Below are 20,086 nucleotides of genomic sequence, written 5' to 3'. Positions count from 1 at the left end.
CTTGGTTGGGATGTTACAGAACACCTTACTGGTTTAGGATGTTACATAACAGTTTCATACCATCTTTGTACCTATCAAATGGCTTCACAAAATTAGGTGGGTTATTCCTAATACACGAAAATATTATATAAAAAGTGTGCCCTGACTACCCAGGGACCTGAATAAGAGTGTAATAAAATTCAGAGAGACAGAGCACACATTGAAAAAGGAGTGGAATAGTAGAGAGAGAACATGAACTGAAAAGGCACACAAAACTTTGCTGTTTCACCCAGCTTTTCATAGCAAAAAAAGAACGAGGGAGATTATCATCCTTATGTACTTAAAAAGTTAACACCATTTCATCTGGTGACACAGAAACACATGAGTTTTAGGACCTACTATGTGTCAGGCAGTCTGCTATATGCTTTGCAGGTGCTTTCTAATTCAATCTTTGTTCTGAACTGTGCAGGTTGGTATTAACAAAAACAACAACAAACCCACTTAGTTCAAAGAGTGACTTTACTTCCTCACATTCATGGCACTAGTTATTGGCAGCTCTAATTCCAAAGTTTACTTTTTCCACTTGATTTCACATTATCGTATGTCAGCGGACACCAGATGGCTTATAATGGAGAGTTTCCACAATTTTAGATTTATAAATGATGCCGCTGAGGATTCCTGGCAGTTATAAAGGCGCAGTATTTGTGTACAGAAAACTCCAGCTCTGGCTTCATTTCACAGTCATTTACTGGCTTTGGACATATAGGGCAAAGCAATGAACCTGCCTGGCTTCAGCTGCCTAACCTGTAGAAGGACAACTCCAGGACTATGATGAAAATCCAATCAGATGCCATGTGGGAAAGTGACTTGTAAGCTATATTTATATTATAAAATATAAAAAACAAACACCTGTCATTGTTTCTTTTATTGCCTTTTAGGGAACGGCAAAGTCAAGGATATCAAAGCAGTACTGACAATGAGTGTGTCTAGGTTTAAAATGTTGTGCAGACCCATGGCTTTGTTGACTTGCTATAGAGGGGGTGGAGCTTAGATGAGAGTTCACACACATGAATTATTTCATAGCCTCAGAATACATGCAATTTGTTCTCCTGGATGTAAAAATAGTGAGAATAAGAGTAGAGACTACTATTTTGGTAAGAAACTATACTTCCCATATAGAACCAAAAGAAAGAGGAAACACAAGCTTTAGAGTACTCTTAGTGTTGTGAGAAAGGGAAAAATGGCTGTCCCTTCTTGATACTTCTTCCTGTCCTTTCAGTGTGCAGGGATCAGGGTCCAAATGGAAAGAGGCCCACTATTTTGTAGATAGAGCAGAGGATACCTAGGGCTCCAGGCAGTCCCTTGGGATCTTTGCTGAGGCTTGTATGTTTAATGTTTTTCTTATTAACCTTGTTCAAATGTAGAAATCCACATGGGAACAAGGAAAGACAAACATTTCATTAACAATTAAAAGTATGCTTTTGGTAATTGCTTCTTTCAGTAAAACATCCTAAAACCAGCCGTAAACTAAGAAGCTGAAAAGGCAATTTCCATTTATATAATGTGCTTTCAATTTTTGGTAACAGGTTATAATTGCACATTAATTGCTGCTAAATTATAATAAAGGCTGGCTGTAAAATTGCCTATTACACTCAGATTAACACCAAATGAGCCTGCTGTGGTTCATATTACTGTGGAAATGAAACTAACGGATGCCAACCACAGTTTGCAGGGCAGAGTAGATTTCATTGGTGTTGGAGTCCAAGATATCTGTACTGGAGCAAGATATTATTCTGCTGTGGTGATGCTCAGTTGCATTTTAGTTTTTTTTATTATTAAATAAGCTGGGTAAAATTTCATGCCAAAGTCTGGTGAGCAGATGTGCTCAGTACAATACTGACTTTGAATGGAACAGTAGTCCTTGGTTAAAATTTACTTAGGAGTTGAATCCAAGAATATAAACAACTGGAAACCCCATTAACGCATTACATATCCTTAATATCTTAAATAACCTAAAAGCCTATATTCCATATCATCCCTCCATACTATCGCTTGCTTGAAATTTTCCAGCTGTCACCGATAGTTGTTAGTAATTTCTTAATTATGTCTTCCTCCACCTCACCTCTCCCTTGTTCCCCTTTCCTTTTCCTCCTCTATTTGTGCTCCATGACTGATAGAAACAGCCCATAACCTGAGTGTATTGTAGGAGGGATGTAGAAGGATTTTCTCCAAGAAACTTTTTCTAGGACTTTCTCAAGCTACGTGTAGCTTTGTTATATACGAGCCAAGTTGTGTTTCCCCTTGCTCCTTTATATGTTGAAGTCTTAATCCTTAGGACCTCAGAATGTGAGCATATTTGGAGATGGGGCCTTTAAAAAGCTAATTAAAGTTAAACGAGGTCATAAAAGTAGGCCCTTATCAAATATGACTAGCATCCATACAGGAAGAAGAAATTTAGAGAGAGTGAGGCACAGGAAGAAATTGGGGTGAGGCCAAAGGAAGACAAGACAAGGAGAAATGCCTTGGAAGAAACTACCCTGCTAACACCTTGATTTGGACTTCTGAAGACATTTGGTAGAAAAAAAATCATACATAAAGTAAAACAACACTGAGGCTTGAGGAAGAAGCAGTAGAGGACAAAGCAAAACAAACAAAAAGCCTGTGTGAAACAGGAAGTGACCAAAGCGCCTTCTTGGTTCTCCAGTGCCCAACGACACCAAACTCATTGAGTGTGTGGGGTATGCCACACAGCAAAGGAGTATGTTCTTTTTTGGGACAGAGACCCCAAGAAGCAGAGGCTGCTATCATCCTAAAATTTATCAGTGGTCTCCTCGGCCAATCCCAACGTGTCAGGAATGTTCTCTTCCTTCAGATATCCATACACTATCCAGTACCTAGAGTTTAGTTCCACCTACTAGAGGCACTGTTGTTTAGTCCCTGAAATCTGGTCCATAGGATCCAAAAGTATGGTGGCATACCTTGCCAAAGCTTCCTTTCCCCAACATTTTGTGCAAGACAAAATCCTCGATTTTTAATTTCATTTGCAGTGATGGTCTTTCAATATTCACTTCAGGTTGTGGGGGATGGCATATTTTATCTGTCCCATCCAAGGGGGACTCCCAGGAGATTCCCTGAGGCTCTGGAAAATGGCAAACCATGCATTAAATTAGAACATAGAGTAGTGGAGGATCACGGTAGTTATTTAGGGCACCTGCTTTTCTCTTCCACTTCCCATGCGGAGGCTCCATTCACGTGGACGGGGCGGGGGGTCAGTGGTTTTTCTGCAGTACGGCATCTTTAATCCCTCTCCATCTGCCTGTGAGCCTGGCCTCCGGGGCGTGGACTGCTCTCTATCTAGCCAATAGACTGGGAAATGGCCCTACTTAAGAAACAATCCAATCAACAAAAGACCACATATGCAAATATCTGATCATCGACAAATAAGAATTTTAATGAAGTTTGAGGAAAAATGATTCTAAAGTGTCTGTGTGGGTCACAGGCACAGTGGCATCAATTCCCATCAATCACAACGTGGGGGCAGAGCACAGAAAACCTAGCAGATAAAGATTCGAGCTGCATTACTCATTGCAGTCTTCAAGGATTTTGTCTACACTGACCATCTCAGACATGTGATCTGCTTCACTGCTTAGAGATCTTCCAAAGACTAATTCACACATTTCTGTTAAATTTTTTATGTCACTTTAGTCTTTTACCAAGTGCAGAAAGGTGTAGAAAACTTTTTTTTGACTCCCTGTCTTATAATATTACTTTTACTTTTAAAATACTCACTCACATTCTTCTTTATACCTAAGGAAAATATTTTATAATGTATACGGAAGTAACTCAGGACTCAGAATCACGATCTACCTTCAAATAGTGGGTGGGGTAAACTTGCATCATGTCTTACATGTTAAGCCTGGCTGTTCTCTTTTCTACCCTTAACTTCCCAGAAAAGTCTCCAAGGTGCAGAATAAGAACAACTTCTGTGGTATTCCCCCCACCCTGCTTTCTGGTAAATTTATTTCTGTAAAACCACTTAACATTGACAAGAAGTAACATCCTAAAATTCTAAGGAACTATTTGCAGTTGCTGCTCCAAACCTATCTCATCTTTTTCCCCCCATCGCTCTTCCATAAAGCTTTTTTAGTGAGGCATATCTTGGCTTCACTCTCAGTTGGTCGTTAGGTCTGCAATCTTTAAATAGAAAAGGATTGCTTATCAAGCCAGGTAAACTGAGAATGTAAATCCATAGACCTCACGTTAATGTTGATGATTTGTGATTAACATTGATTGACAGTTGACCACGATAGCTACCTCTTTTTCCAGGTGTTGGTAAGTTTGGCAGCCTGGCTTCGTTTTTGATGGAACATGGGGGACCAATTTCAACTGGACCTTCTCGGAAGATGTGTTCTGAATCTCTTAAGGAGCGAGCCTAGGTTACAAACAGAGGGTCAGACTACCCACCATAGATGGGAGAGCTCAGTCTGCTGTGCTTGGGGACAAGGACCATTTAAGATTCCTAGATAGGGGTCTGGCATAATGGTTCCTGCTTTTGATCCAACCTACTCAGGAAGAGGATATTGGGAGGACTGGCTAGACTGGGCAAAAGGTAAGACCCCCATTTCAGCAAACAAGCTGGGTATAGTGGTGCACATCTCCCAGGTATGTGGGAGGCTTGGGTAGAAGGATCATCAGCTAAGGTTGGCCCAGGCAGAAAATACGAGACCCTATCTGAAAAATAACTAAAAGCAAAAAAGGCTGGGGGTGTGGCTCAAGTGACAGAGAACTTGCCTAGCAAGTGTGAAGCCCTGAGTTCAAACCCAGTATTCAAAAAAAAAAAATCCTAAATGCTTAGGCAACCAAAGCTCTGCCTCCTTCATCACTCTTAGAATTCCTTGCCTGGAGAGTCTGTGGTAGTTAATGAACAGAAGCGTGTACTTAACATCTTCATACTTTTCTAACTGGAATTTCCCATTGTTCCACAACAAGTAAGAACAGAAAATCAATGGAAAAATAGCTTATGCCAGCAATGCCAAGTCTTAAAGAGGATTCATTCTTAGAGATGGGAATTGAAAGGCAAAAGTTTCCCTGAACTGAGGGTTCTGTGAGACCACTGAGGATGGTTCCAGTGAATAAGTGTTTTACCCCAGGCTACTACATAGCCCTGATGTATGAGGTATAAAGCTGGCAATAAACATTCAGTAATTTTAGTGAATTCATTTGTTTCTGCCCCTTCTCAATTACAAAGAATTTAAGATCTTAGAAAGAGCTGAGAAATGCAAATGCATGCATTCAATAAGTAAATATGTCAAAGGGGGCAATGTAGGTATGAAGATGGAAGTTAGGGGCAAGGAAAGGGCTTAGAAATCCTTCCATGACATCCTTTGGGATTGCTACAGGTCACAGAGACTTGAGCTGATGCAGGGAGCTCACAAACTCAATACATTCCCTACCTGTTGGGTGCTTTCAATCATTGCCAATGCTTCAGCCATTAGCTTCTGGTTTATACCACAGAGGTTGGCAACCTTTGTTTGGCATCGGTGATGGACATTCATGCCACATGCTGAAAGGAAGAAAGAGGGTAATGAGCAGGAGGGAAAGAGGCCACTGGTACTTGGAAATGACTTCCTTTTGATGCAGAGCCAGACCCTGTCACTAGGGAAGAAAATCTGTGGTCAGTGTACCTCTGAGATGGGTCATGGCTGAGGGGAAAAAATTGATGTTGATTCTCCCTATAGGAAATGCAAAATGCTGGAATACCAGAGCGCAACCTCCACTCCAGGCTGGAGCCTAAGTGTTCCTTTTTCCAGCTGGACTGTAGAGCTTCTCTACAGGTTGAAGCCCAGATTGCAGTCTCTGCCTGCAGAGTAGGAATGGAAAGGTGGAGTATGTATGTGGGGGGAGAGAAAGGTGACCAAAGTCTATAGGCTCACCTTAGAGAGAGGTGCAGTTAATAGACTCTGAGACTGGTGACAATGGGGCTGGGGGTGGGGGCACAATCTGAGTCCTGGACATCTAGGATGTCTGTGCCTCCTGTGAACAGACAGAGTGCGTGTGGGGGGTTGGGCGGGGGGAACCAGTGGACTTCTTGTCACTCAGAAAAATGTAGATACTTTACTTATTTTATTTCTAAATACATTTGAGGCTACTGAAGTGAAATTCTTTCTTTGGAAAAAGAATAATAGAAAAGGGAAGGAACATGTAATTCCTGAGTTCCTTCTACTCTTTGTCTGACTCTCTTGGGATGTTCTATGGTAACACAGACCCTTTGGTAGCTACACACTTGAGCTCCCTGGAACCTGACGATAAGACTTTACAGAGCCAAAGCATCTCTTTCCATCTGCTGTTCTTGTTCCCATTCCCTTCTGCCACACCCTGCACAACATTCTCCTTATGATCCTCTCCTTAGGACTTTTTCTTAAAGTCCTACTTTGATCAACAGATGCCCTTCTAAGATATGTTCAGAAATCACCACACCATGCCTGTGACCTATGTATGCAATAGACAATGTGAAAAAAAAAAAGAGCAACGCTTAAAGGCGTCAGAACCTACCAAGACCCAGTTAAAGGAAACCCACCAACAGACCGTTCCAGAATTATGATTACACTTTCTAATTGTAACAGGAGAGTTATTGAAATATTATTTTGTGTTTCTTTTCTTCCTCAAGTGGTTTTCATACCCTGGTTCTGTCTTGCCAACAAGCCAGGCTACATATTCCTTCTCTTAGGATTTTAGTGGATAGGAACAGAAGGCCACTCTCTAGGTATCTTTGGGAAGGAGGGAACTGGGTAAGTGTCCAAGAGTAAGGAATGAGGGAGACTACAGGGGGAAAGAACCTCCCCATTTCTCTTGGACCTGGGAAAGGAAGAGATAGTAATTGTGTATCTGCCACAGATACACAAAAGAATGCTCTTTGCTGGTTTGCATTGCCAAGAGAGATCATGGCAGAGCTAAGGGAGACAGGACCCAGGCTAGACTCCAGATTTGACAAAATCACAATGCCCTCCATGTGGTGCATAAACAGAAAGTCATAGGCTGCAGCTTGGGTAGGGACACCAACAGCAGCCCAACAATTGAGTGTCAGAGGGCATTGTTCAGTTTTCTAGGTCTGTACATGTCTCCCAAATGCTGAGTGATTACAGAAAGGATAGAGGGCCCCCTAAATTATTAGGGTTCCACTTAAGTGAATTTCAAGATCATAAAGAAAACGGTATGTCTTGTGCACATGAGTTAATGTTTTAAATTTACATCTATGACATATTTACACAAAATAGTTCAGAAAAGAGAAAAACATTTTCTTTCATTTTGTAAGTCATATAAGACTTTATATTTTGTTTTTCTAAAGAAGAAGAGAGAGACGTGGAGAATACTGAGACACAGCACTGGCAGTGGGAAGGAGGGTGTGTTCTGATGCCAGTTTGCACAATGTGACACTACTTTACCTCTCACAAGCCATCTGCTCTCTGTGGGTTTCCGAGTAGGACTCCTAGCACTGAACTACTGCTCTATATAGACTTCCAGCTCTGCATGTCTAGGAATATTCTGAAAACAGCACCTTACTTCTATTTCCAGTGACGTTGGGATCCTTCTTGGGTAGGGCATGGCAAGGAGGTGGGGTGTGCCTGCAAGTCTTTTTAAAGACAACTATTACATCATGTTATTAGTTTTAGGTAACTCAGATTTCACTTTTGAAACATCAGTATTATAATGAACAAAAACAACTACACAAATATTTCCAAACTCCAGCTGATACAACTCTAATCTCTACTACTCTTTCCTTCTACAAAAGTATTTTAAAATCAGGGTTGTTGTAATAGAATTAGGCAGATGAAACTGTAAAATCATGCAAATTTCAATCTTATTTGCTTATTAGCAATTCATGTGCAAATTGCTTAGCACAGAGATTGAGTAGGTGTTCAATAAATGCAATTTCTCTTTCATCTTTATTACTTATTTCACTGACATATATATAAAAATCTAGGCTCCCTCATCTTTAGTTTTAACTATCCCACACTTCCTTAGTTCATCATAAAACAAGTAAAATGGTATTTTCTATATAAATAGTATAATCTCAGTGTATATGCATTGATATAGCCACAAAATCCATTTGAAGAAAATCTTTTATGTACATTCAATACATTTGATATAGTAAAGATGGCTTTTATGATGGTGCTCAGAATTTTGTATTGTCAGCATGACTCACACCAAACTTGTTTAGGAGGTTTTAGGTTTTAACTTGGGTGGCCCTAGCTGCTATTTTCTTCCTCATCATTGCAGTGCGATGTGAAAGTTTTATTGACTATAAATATGTTGGGATTGGTATTCTACTTCACTCCTTAAAGTGTGGCTGGATCTATGCTTGTCTCTGATGTGCATGGTCATGAAGAAATGCTATCATTCCCACTGTATCATCATGAGTTACGTTACTAACCTAGAAGGTGATAACTGGATCTCTGTGAGTTCAAACAGTCCCTTTTGATGGCTACTTTCATGGGAGTTACCGTGGAGAAAGAGAGAGAGAGCACAGTGTAAAGGTTGAAGGGGGCCCTACTTAGGAAAATGACTTATAAGGAAGTAAGGTAAGAAGGAGGCAAAGAAGAAGGGACAAAGAGAAATAAAGAAGAGGATGAGAAGAATCAAGAGATGAAGATGATGGCAGGTAGAGATGAACAGAGTTTGAGGAAACTGGAAGTTTGGGGAGGAGTAGAGGCAAGAGTGAAAAATGAAATAGGAAAGGAAAGGGAGGGGAGGACAAGGGGAAAGGAGAGGGGATAAAAAAGAGAGGGAGGGGAACTACTTGAAATAAAGGTGGTAGGAGGGAGTGGGAAAGAATGGAATGGAAAGGAAAGAATGTTAGAGGAAAAGAATGGAGCCAAGCAGACCACATGAGTGTGAAATAATGCCAAGGAATCTTTAGGGAAGTTCTAAGCTTTATGGTTATACTGTCAAGAGCAGTGCTGCCTTAGCAAGTGGGTGCTCAGGCTCCTGGGAAATGAAACCTTACCCTGAGACGGGTGTGAGTACCAGCTGGTGAGAATTGGGCTATTCATGTTTAAGTTTATGCAGTTAGAATATGGATACATTATTATTATTATTTTATTATCATTATTATTATTTAATGATGTTCTACATAATACCCTGCAGATCCATGCTTTCTCTATGAACAGGTATGTGGAGAAAAGTATACAAGTGATGCTTTTGATTCGTAAGGGATTCTGAGAGTTAATTCACACTACATGTGACTACCTTGGGTAACGATTTGGAAGCCTTTTTCCACTAAGATGTCACTCTGGGCTCCAACAGCCATATGAACAGTATCAGGGAGAGAAAAAGGAGACAGCAGAAGATGGTCTTTCACTTTTAGTCAACCACCTATAGCACTTAAGAGAGAAGACAATATATCCAGTGGAATAAATTAAAGTAGGGGGCAAAGAAAAATAAAGGGGCTTATCTAGTTAATAGCTCATCATAAAAACATCTGTGCTGTGCAAGAAACCCTTTTGTGACTACTGCATTCAGGCTCTGCCCCCTCTTTTGTTCCCATCCAGAAGGCAGAGGGCTTTGTTCTTATGGGAATTTTCTCCGCCTCTCTGCTCACTCAATCCTGGCTCAACAGCATCCCAGTTTCTGAAGCTTATTGCCTTGGTAATTTGGAGTTTTAGAGCAAGACTGCCGTGTTTCTTTTACTTGTGCTAGGTCTAGTAACTATCAGCAGGTAATGACAAGTCTTAGCTCTGCTGTATTTCCAGTCTCAAGGGAAAAGCAAACAAGGGAAAAGGGCGGTCAGTGCTGGACTTGCCCTCTTAATGGTGGGCTCTTGAAGTTCACAGATCACAGGATCGATTCCTCAGCTGAAGTCACAGAGTTTCTCTCTGTTTAGTACCACACATTAGCGAATGGATTTTCACACCTGCTCCTCAACATAGTAACAGAAAGAATATTATGAGTTAGTGCAAAAGAGAAAGGTAGGGGCACCCAACAGCTAGACCTTCTGGAATTAAGAAGGTACAGTTCAGAAGCTACCAAGGAGTCAGCTGATCTGATCTGAGTGAAGTAAGCTTTTGACAGAGGGACCAGTCAGAGAAAAAAGGCTACCTTCCTTCCTACATTAAGGCATAGAATCAGAGCCTTGACCTTGAGAACTGTTGTGCACTTTTCTGGGATGTGAAGATGAGGTTGTTGCAGGGTGGAGGGAGAGTAGCAGAAGAGTACTGTCCCAGGAAGGTGGCATTCCCAGTCATAGGCATAATAGACTGGGTATAGAAGCCATCCCTACACAACCTCCCTTTGCTCTCCATGTCACTGCACAGGTACCCCGTGGGGAGCTGCATGGGACCCATGCTCACCCCACATTGGACTCACCATCACACTTGAGTCCTTGCCTTGCTAGCCCCCACAGCAGGGTTCCACAGTGCTCACAGAAGGTCGGGCTCTTGTAGGTGTGGACTTTGAATCTGTGTGGCATGTCAATCTTGAATCTCTCCTTGTGGAACTGAAACAAAGGCAGAAGGGGTGACCCTATGCATGTAACTGGGTCCCAGCTTCTGATATTCGCACTTACACTTTACCAACACCAACAGCCACTGTAATGGAAACATAGGCAACACCAGTTTTTTAACCATTGAATCTTATCGGACCTTCCTATGGTGTCTGAAGAAGGCAGAGACCATGGCTCTTCCAGATGAGGACAAATGTGCCTTCTGTACAAGTCGAGTACCCACAGCTGATGCCTAAGTCATCAGCACAGACAAATGACTATTTCAGGAAGAGGGCATGAGGGTTATTTGTCCAAATGGGAGCTAAGAAAACACTGCTTCCTTTCAAACAAATGAAACTGCCCTTCTTCCTGTTTTAATATAAATATTTCCTTCTTTCTTTCAGCCTAGAACTAGTGCTTAATGAAACATGCTGAAATTGCCTCCCCCAGAGGAAACCCTTGGATTTTTAGCATGAGAACCAGGATGAAGCACTGTAACACCTATTCAACAGAGGTGGCAAAAGGCATGTCACAGTTCCTGCCAAGTGCAGTGAACAAGTCGGCCACATATATCATCTTGTACGTGTGTAATGTCTCATGTAATCCTCAAAATACTCCATCTGAAGTAGCCTCTATTACTGTCCTCACTTGAGAGATGAAAAGAACAGGAACAGAGAGGACAAGAAACTTGCCGAAGTCGCACAGCTTCTGAATGAAGTCACATAGCTCCAAGTTCATAGTCATGGACTTGGCATTCAGAATCAGAACCCATCCATCCTGTTTTCTGTCTCAAAATAAATGTGAGACTTTAGGGGAGAGGGGAGATGGGGAGTGGTGCTAGTGGTAGATTTCCTTCAGGATATTTTAACAAGTTTTCCAGAGTTTAAGTTCTCACCTTCAACTCTTCTCTTTTTTTTTTGTGGGTTTTGAACTCACTACCACTTGAGTACCAGCCCTAAATTCTCTCTTCCAATTAAACTTACTGCATGCAACAACAGGAACAGCAGCAACAACAAAACTGGACAATTTGAACCGGTAAAAGTATCAGTATTTAAGTATCAGTATTTTGCACAGTGTAAAAAGTTTTATCTACTTAGGATTTATGAGTTCTTCAGGAGTTTCTAATTAAACAATTTTTTGTGGGCAGGTACCAGTGACTCATGCCTGTAATCCTAGCTACTTAGGAGGAAGAGATCAGGAGGATCAAGGTTCAAATCCAGCCTGGGCAAATAGTTTGCTAGACCTTAGTTCAAAAAAGCCCATCACAAAAATGAGCTGGTGGAATGGCTCAAGGTGTTCAAACACCAGTGCTGCAAAACAAAACAAAACAATTTGTTTTCGAGTTTGCATAGCAAGGAAGGCTTACTCATCGGCATAGCAGTGACAGATCTAATGGTCTTGCCACTGATTTTGGCTCGCACTGGCTCTTGTTTAGAACGGTTTAAAAGTTGCTCAGCACCTACTCTAGCTACTTCAACCAAAAAAAAAAACAAATTTTCAGAACTTGCTTCATATTACACAGTGACAATATGAATAGTTAATAGGTCAAGGTCCAGATAGAAAGTGATCACTTCTATGCTGAGAGGAGCCCAAAGGCTCAAGGTATGACTGGCGATGACTGTCCATCCAGTCCTTCCAGCAGGGGTAGTGAACACCTGAAACGTGGTGAGTCAGAATTGAGAGGCATAGTCAAAACACACACTGGATTTTGAAGACTTTGTAAGAAAAACTAGTGCAAAATATTGCATTATTTTTATATTGATTATATGTTGAAATGATAATATTCAGACAAAATTAAATATCTTACCAATTTCCCCTGTTTCTTTTTTCCTTTATTTAGGCTGGTCTACTTGAGAGATTAAAGTGACACATGTAACTTTTATTTTACCTCTATTAGAAAACACTGCTCCAGGGTTAGTGGCACCAAAGAACCCCAAAGATGATGTCCCCTTAAGTGAACAAAAAATCAAGATATTCCAGAGAACATAATATTATCTGCATGGACATACTTATTTTACTAACAGTTTCTGGATAGTTTAGTTATGCCAGGAATTTTTTTTAGCTGTGGAGGTTAACAGTGATGCTAACAATTTATGATTTTCTAGAACAGCTAAAGGCATCAAGTTAGGGGGAGAAGACTTGGAGGTGAAGATTTTGCTTAAACAAAATCGTAACTCAGGAAGATTGAGATCTGGAGAGTAGTACCAACTCTGCCACTTAAGGTTGACTGACCCTGCACAAACAATTTTGACCTCTGAGCCTTAGCAGAATCACTTGTTAATATGAAATTATCACCCTTTAGCTCTGAATTTTAGAGGAAATTCTTTCTGAAAAAACTCAATTTGCTTTCTCTAAACCTACCCCTTTGCTGGGGAAATCACACATCAGATTGATCCTGTCAAACTCAAATGGACTTTGAGCTCTACCTCACATCCTCTTGCTTTTCTCTAATCACCTTGCTTTCTCATCTCTAAGAAAATTATTTCCCTTAAAGCCATGGTTGCCTTCTCTGTGTTCTTCCTCCAACCCTCAGACTGCACTGAGAATATAAGCTGTCTAAGGGTAGTGACCTCAGCTGCCATCAACAACTTCCCATCTTGCCCTCCCTTCTTGTTAAAATGGATGATGTGCCACTTGGGCCATCAGAGACCCATCTCCACATGAGCTAGCACTTCTCTCCTTCTTGTCATCAGAAGATGATGACATCTTCTGATGTCATGTCTTTGCAGTTTCATCCACCTCTGCCTAGCTATGGTGGTCCCTCCATCCCTTGTTGAACCCCTTCCTTCTGTCACTTCAGTGATCTTAAAGATTAATATTCTTGACAATATTAATGCACAGGTTGTCTCCATGTCATCACCTTCAGGCTCAACACAGGATGAGCAGTTACCTCCACAATTCCCTTGAAATTTCTCTAAGCAATGGCTGCAAAGATCTCTATGCAACCCCTGTTTTTTTTTTCAGCATCTCAGCTGCACAAAACACAATGAACCTCTCTTTCTGGCTCTGTAACTTAGTATAAAATGTAACTTCATGTACTCTGAAGTTCTCTCTGAACCTGTGTTCTCAGTCTCTTTTTCTCCTCTTCTACCTAACATCTAATTTTAGATCCCTTTGGAGTCAGCCCTGAACTGCCTCTTTCTTTATTCCCTTGCTAGATGAACTTTTAGGTCACTTTTAAGTCCTACCTATTTGATAGTCACTCTCAAACTCATAGAGTTGGTCCATTGCCTAATATGAATTCCAAGCTCATATAAAACTGGCCATTTAGAGAGGGTGAATATAATCAAAGCATATGTATGTATGGAAATGGCATGATGAAACCCCTTACCCTTACTATGTGCAACTTAACATGTGCCGATAAAAAATAAATAAAATAAATTTAAAAATATTCAAAAATAATTGTCCAATTGATTTTTCCTCTTGGAGGTCCACAGGCATATCAAACAGGACTTCCCTGTGGCAGAAGCCAGACCCCAGGCCTATCCTTATTTCCCTCCCTTTCATTTTCCATATCCAATCTGCTGGCAAATCCAGTTATTTCTAACACTGAGACCGCCTGAAAATCTCACTTTGTTCCATCTCTGTTGTCACCACATGGGTACAAACCACCAGCCTCCCCTAGTGGGACTCCTCAATCTTCTATGGTTTGACTTTTACATGTCAACACACTATGTCTTCTACAGTGTCACAATGTGGGCTTCCTACTACAAGTCACATAGTCCACTTTTCTAAGATCCACAGAAGCCTCATATTATCTAGTCCTGCCAGTTCCCCAACTTCATGTTCCAGTCTCTCTGGGCTTTGCAGTTTTAGCCATACTGGTCTCATTTCAGTTTCTAGAACAGGCTGGACTGTCCCCCTTCAGGGTTATCCAGTATGTCTGGAGTCATCATCTTCCTGCTGCTTATACAACTAGCACTTTCCACTCTCCCTTTTCAGTTTAAATGTCCTGGGAAGAGTCCCTGACCACTCCATCTAAGTAGGCCGCTGATTATTCTCCATTCTATACCTCGTCTACTATCTTTCTAACACTTAACATACTCAAAACTCTAATTGTTTCTCCACTGTTATGGAAGGTCCCTGTGCTATGCTGTGCATCTTACATAGTACAAGATGTTCTGTATGTAGATACTCAATGAATACTTGTTCAATAAAGAAGAAAAGGATAGAAGGAAGTCAAAATATTTCATAATGACAGGCTTGCCCGACTTAAAAGTTGTATGTAGTTCAGCTTCCCTTCTCCATATGGTAAAGTCGAACTTGTCTTTACATGGTACCTCAAAGTTCACTCTGTAAGAAATTTTTTCTTCTTAAGATAAGGATGATCCTTTTGTTACCATCACTTACTAGTGTCCTCAGTGCCTATGTCTCTAGATTTTATAGTCATTTGCCCTTTATTTAGACTTTAACTGTCACTTCTACCTCTAGATTCCACAAAGCTTGTGTTCAAATAATTAATCAAAATTATGTATTCTGGCCACGTTCTATTATATTTTTCCAGAAAATTAAAGTTTTTACTGTGTTTTTCTTATTTATTCCCTAAGTTTGGCAACTCAATAAAAATCATTATTGAAGAGGAAAGCATTCTATGGAGAGTGATATTTATTTATAAGCTTAAGGATTCAAGTTCAGGCATTATGAAAAAGCATTAGTGGACTATAAATTTAATGTCAGGATAAAATAATCAGACAAAGAATCGAATGCATACATACCATGGTTTCTCGACTGTTGATAGCTGATCCTGTGCACTTGGCAATCACTTTATCAATACACTTCTTGTGAATTGCTGCATTACATTCTAGAAAGAAAATGTTTAAAAACTTAAGATTTCCAGAAATTAAGGAGCAACTGAATGAAAAGGTCACCAGTGCAACAGATATACATCTTACTTACGTCGACACTGGTAGCCCTGTTTGTTCAGACCCCTGTAACAAAGCACAGGACTGATTTATTTGAATGTTCATGTCAACCTCAGTACCAAAAACATGTTAGAGTGAATGAGATCTCATGGCATCATAAGGTCACAGGGAGTTTACTCTCATTAGTAACCTGGTGAGAACAGTTTCCTTTTTTTTGCTTGCAAAACAGGTGCTCTACTGCTTGAACCACATCTCTAGTCCATTTTGTTCTGGTTATTTTGGAGATGGGTCTTGTGAACTATGCACTCTGGCCTGCCCTGAACCATGATCCTCCCAATCTCAGCCTCCCAAGTATCTAGGATTACAGATGTGAGCCATTGGAGTCCAGCTATTTTTTTCATTTTAAGTTGCTTTGTTAAAAGTTTGATAAATAAGTGAGGAAATGTTGACTTCCTTTTGTTCTTGTATTTTCCAAGTAAACATGGAGATTACAATGCCTGACCAAAATGCATCACAGGTTCTTAGCAGAAAATTTCCATGTCCCATACTTAAAAAAATCAGCGTCTCCTGTAAAAATGTTTTGTCTCACACATCCTTTGTTCAAATGTAGATGAACAAAGACCTCGGTAACACATTTGCTTTTCTTTTCTGAGTATCTGAAAATGTTTGGAAACAACAAAGCTGAACATTAAGATGATTCCCGAGCAACACTCATTATTAGAAAGGAAGGAGGTTCAAGTAATTAGAGGAAAACAGGTTAATAGAAACCCACCCACATCCATCGGACCTGTGGATACCCTAGTTAAGCAGGACTTGTGAGTTAACAGATTCTGCAGGAGCCCTAGGGGAAAAGCATCCCTTGGTAGGCACAGATGCTAAGACCATAAACAGGAGTAATTTCAGCCTCCACTCTACCATAGCCTTTGCTGTGTGGTTACTGAGGCTTAAGCTGATCTCTAAGGCTAAGACACCCAAGAGTCTCATTCAAGCCAGTCGTTCCAATGGGAAAGAGCTGTCGGTTTACAAATAGCAGCAGTGCAGTTGGCTGCTGAGGTGGCGGAAGTCTTGATTGTAAAACTACAGCCTGTGCTTACAATAAAGATGCCACCTCTTCTGTTCCTTCCCTCCTGCCCCCAGTACCCCCTCCATTAGTCAGAAGCTAAAGTCCTTTGGCCTCATTATGATTTGGATTTGAATTGTCTCCCAGAGGCCATGTGCTAAATAAAGGCTTGGTTCTGACCTGTACTGCTATTGAGAAGTGGCAGAAATTAGAGGTGATTCCTAGTGGAAAGAATGAAGGTCACTTGGGGCATGCCCTTGGAGGAGATATTGGGACCTGACCACTCCTCCTTCTCTGTTTGCTTCCCACCCACCATGATGTGGGCAGTTCTGCTCTGCCATGCACTTCCTGCTGTGATGCTCTGCCTCACTACAGGCCCAGAACAACAGAACCTGGCAACCATAGACTGAAATCTCTGAAACTGTCAGCCAAATGAGCCTTTCCTCCTTTTAAGTTGATTATCTCAGGTATTTTGTCACAGTGGCAGAAAACCATGTTATGAAAATCTCAAGTTGAACTCAGCCTTCAAACCTCAGTGCTGCTGAGACCGCTGACAACTCCCATGCAGTACTCACTCCCACAGTGGAGCACACCATGCCTGGGAGATTAAGCAGATGCAACAAAATGCATAACCTAAAGCTTGGAGTAAAATGCCGTTACTGTACCAGACAAACTCATGGCAGACAGAGCAAAACGTGGGTTGTGGAAAAAAGGTGGCAGTGAACTCGTGGCACTTGACATGGTGGACTTTGGCCTGTTTGATGGCTCCTCGGCGGTGATGTAAAGCAAAGAAGCCTTCAGTCTCAAATTCACTCATGTCCTTGGTGTCTGTAGGGAGAGAACAGGGGACAAAGTGAAGTTCTGCAATGTGACAGTCATTCTCTTTAAAACAAGAAATCAGAACTTTCAAGTCTGTAATTCTACAGAATAATGGCATGACTCACAGCAAACTGGAAGCAGCATTTCTGAGGTGCTAGGATTCTTTGCACCTTGTCTGTTTAGACAGGCTGCCACAGACTGAAGGGAGCTGTCCAGCCTTTTGGGTGAGGGCAAAAGAACTTTGGGAAGTTGTCTGTATTATGGTCACAGGAATCACAGTCAATGTAGAAAGGACCAGAAAATGAATCTGTCTTTTACAAAATGTGTAGGTAATTCCATGTATTACCAGCAAAGGCATATGCATTCAGTCTGCCTGGGCTCAGAGACATTGGTGAAGGCGTTTTGGGTAGTCACTGTTCACAATGACTTGTGCCTGTGTGATACCCTTCCAGAAGGCTGAAAGACTCTATGACGGTGGGGTTCTGAGACTACCCATGATGCCGGCGGACATACAGGACTTCAGAGGATGAGAAATGGTAAGGCAGTCACAGTTAAACAGCATGATGATCACCCCAGCAGATGAAGGAAAATAATAACAACAAAAACCCAGCCACTCCTAAGTAAGGATAATAAATTTAATGATTATAACACATAGAATCATAAGTATGTACTATCTCAAAGATTCTTGGGTCACTTACTCTGTTTCTTTTATTTTTATGCATATTAAATCTTGAAATTTAGTGGAGACAGAATAAGGGTGTAGAGTTAACAATATTGAAAGTAAATCACTTCCATTTTGGCTGAGTAGTGACAGAGGTCACTCAAATGCACTGGAGGTGAATGTCTCTGCTAAGGTACCATATTTTCCCACTCCTAATAGTGGCTGCACTGGGAACACACTAGCAAGATAAAGGAAGGGCTGTGCAGGTGAAGACCATTCCCCAGGAATCCAGCCCAGTTCCAAGACATAGTTTAGAACTCACATCTCTGCAGTGATTCATGGGTCTGTGCTACTGCAACCCCAGACTCCTAGATATGCAGACTTCCCAGTAATTCTTGAAATAGTTTTGCAGATGGACCATAACATTTTGCCTAATACTTAAAGGCTAGGTAATTCAGGCCGTTTTATTTGGAACTAGGCTGGAAATAAATTAGAGTTGGTGGATGAAGGATTAAGTTAAGGTCACTGAGTCAATCATCTTCCACAAGTCCTGGCAAAAGTGTGTAGATCTATTTTCAACTTGTGATTGGTAGTGTCATTTATTAATAAGATCTGACTCCTTTTTATTTTGGAACAGATGTAATGAAATGAAGCAAGATATAAAGATACTTTTAATTTAGGGAGTAAAAATGAATTCTTATTCTGGAACACTAACCGTATGACTGTGTGTGTGTGTGTGTGTGTATTCTATGCATTGATTACTATAAATTTTAAAATGCTAGAAAGTTCTAGAAATAAATTTATGTCCTTGCTCTTTCCTATGGTTTCTTTCATCTTCTAACCATTTTGATTATTGTAACAGATCAAATATATAAGAAGAGAGAATTTCTTTAATTCTTTTGGAACGATGTATATTTTTGAAGCAGCTCTCTCCATTTATTTATTAACTTGAATAAGGTCACTGGGTTTTTAAAAAAAAAAGTTTATTCCTTCTATACCAATGGCTCCAAATCTTATGTAATCTATCACCTGTTTGCAGTCAGTCAAAACACAAATGCTTTCTGAGCAGATCTGAGGAAATTGCTGTGCTGTGTTCTGAAGAAATCTGAGATGTGGGTTGGGGCGTAGCTCAAGTGGTAGAGCACTTGCTTGGTAAGTGCAAGGCCCTGAGTGCAAACCCTAGTACTGCCAAAAAAATATCTGGAAATCTGAGATGTTACTCCTAACCCTTGAATGGCTATGATCAAGTTACGGAGGCAGGACACACCCAGGAAGAACAGGTAACTATAAGAGGTGATATATCATGGTGTAGAGTAGGCCATAGAACTATGTGTATTCATAGTTTTTAGGAGCAAAAAAAGAATTGCTAAAGTAAGCTGAAAATTAAGGGAAAAAACGGATACTATCGTATCAGGCAAGACAGAAAAACAATAGGGCTTTTGGTATTGACTGATAGATGTCAAGGAAGTTGAAGGCTAAGAAAAGGGAAGTTGTTTGAAAATTCTTGGAGAAAGTCATTTCAGCAGACTGCTCAAAATATAAACACGCTCCTAGGGTTTAAGAACTGAAGGAGCAAAGAAGGAGGGACAAATAAATACCTCTTTAAGAAATGTCAGGGCCAAAAGCAAACAAAAGCAAGGGAGGTTAAAAGCCAAAAAAAAAAAAAGATAGGGGATGATGGATTTGGCAATGAGGAGGAAACTACAGGGAGCAGAGAGGAAAAGATGCTGAAAAGGAAGTGTACGGATAGAACAAGATTTCTGGGATGAAAGGCCTGTGGTCAACAAAAGGGGGCTTCCTCTGAGGCAGAGGAACAGGAAGAGAGTGCAAAAAGAAACAGCCGCATTCTAAAAGGCACGGACAGAAGTTGGAGTCCCCATCAATAGTACTGGGCCAAGGTCAACTTCCAAGAGTGAGAGAAGAGTAAGACGCCCTCTAGAAGCAAGGAGGATGGGCATGTTTGGAATAGTTATTTTTTTGGGACTCAAAAGGAAATGAAGGAAGTTTCTAAATGTCCAGGGAAATCTAATTAAATGGACCAATAAAAATTTATTATGTTCTTCCTAAATGCCTGACCTGCAACTTGGTGCTGGAGTCAAAGAAATAAATAAGATGTTGTTTGATCAATGTTGTTTTGCAAGGAGTAGGTATCTAGAAGGAAAGACAAAAAATACACTAAGTCTTAGCACAGGAGCAGTCATACAATGCTATGGAACCATGGAGGTAAG

The 20,086-nt window shown here is 40.7% G+C and overlaps 1 protein-coding gene across 6 annotated transcripts in view; it reads right to left on the bottom strand.

Annotated features, from left to right (window-relative positions):
• Window positions 1–20,086, bottom strand: part of Prkcq (protein kinase C theta) — a 125,281-nt gene that overhangs the window by 44,190 nt on the left and 61,005 nt on the right. For all 6 annotated transcript variants that reach the window (XM_074056713.1, XM_020182801.2, XM_020182800.2 and 3 more), the window contains 7 exons: window positions 17,044–17,206; window positions 15,353–15,384; window positions 15,172–15,257; window positions 10,342–10,471; window positions 5,433–5,542; window positions 4,294–4,411; window positions 2,958–3,118 (listed from right to left, as the gene is read on the bottom strand). In XM_074056713.1, the coding sequence (XP_073912814.1) occupies window positions 2,958–3,118; window positions 4,294–4,411; window positions 5,433–5,542; window positions 10,342–10,471; window positions 15,172–15,257; window positions 15,353–15,384; window positions 17,044–17,206 (800 nt within the window). The remainder of the gene's footprint in view (window positions 1–2,957; window positions 3,119–4,293; window positions 4,412–5,432; window positions 5,543–10,341; window positions 10,472–15,171; window positions 15,258–15,352; window positions 15,385–17,043; window positions 17,207–20,086) is intronic.

This window comes from Castor canadensis, chromosome 15 (assembly GCF_047511655.1).
Source record: "Castor canadensis chromosome 15, mCasCan1.hap1v2, whole genome shotgun sequence".
NCBI lineage: Eukaryota > Metazoa > Chordata > Mammalia > Rodentia > Castoridae > Castor > Castor canadensis.
The sequence above is the reverse complement of the archived record's forward strand: the minus strand, read 5'-3'. Positions and strand labels throughout refer to the sequence as shown.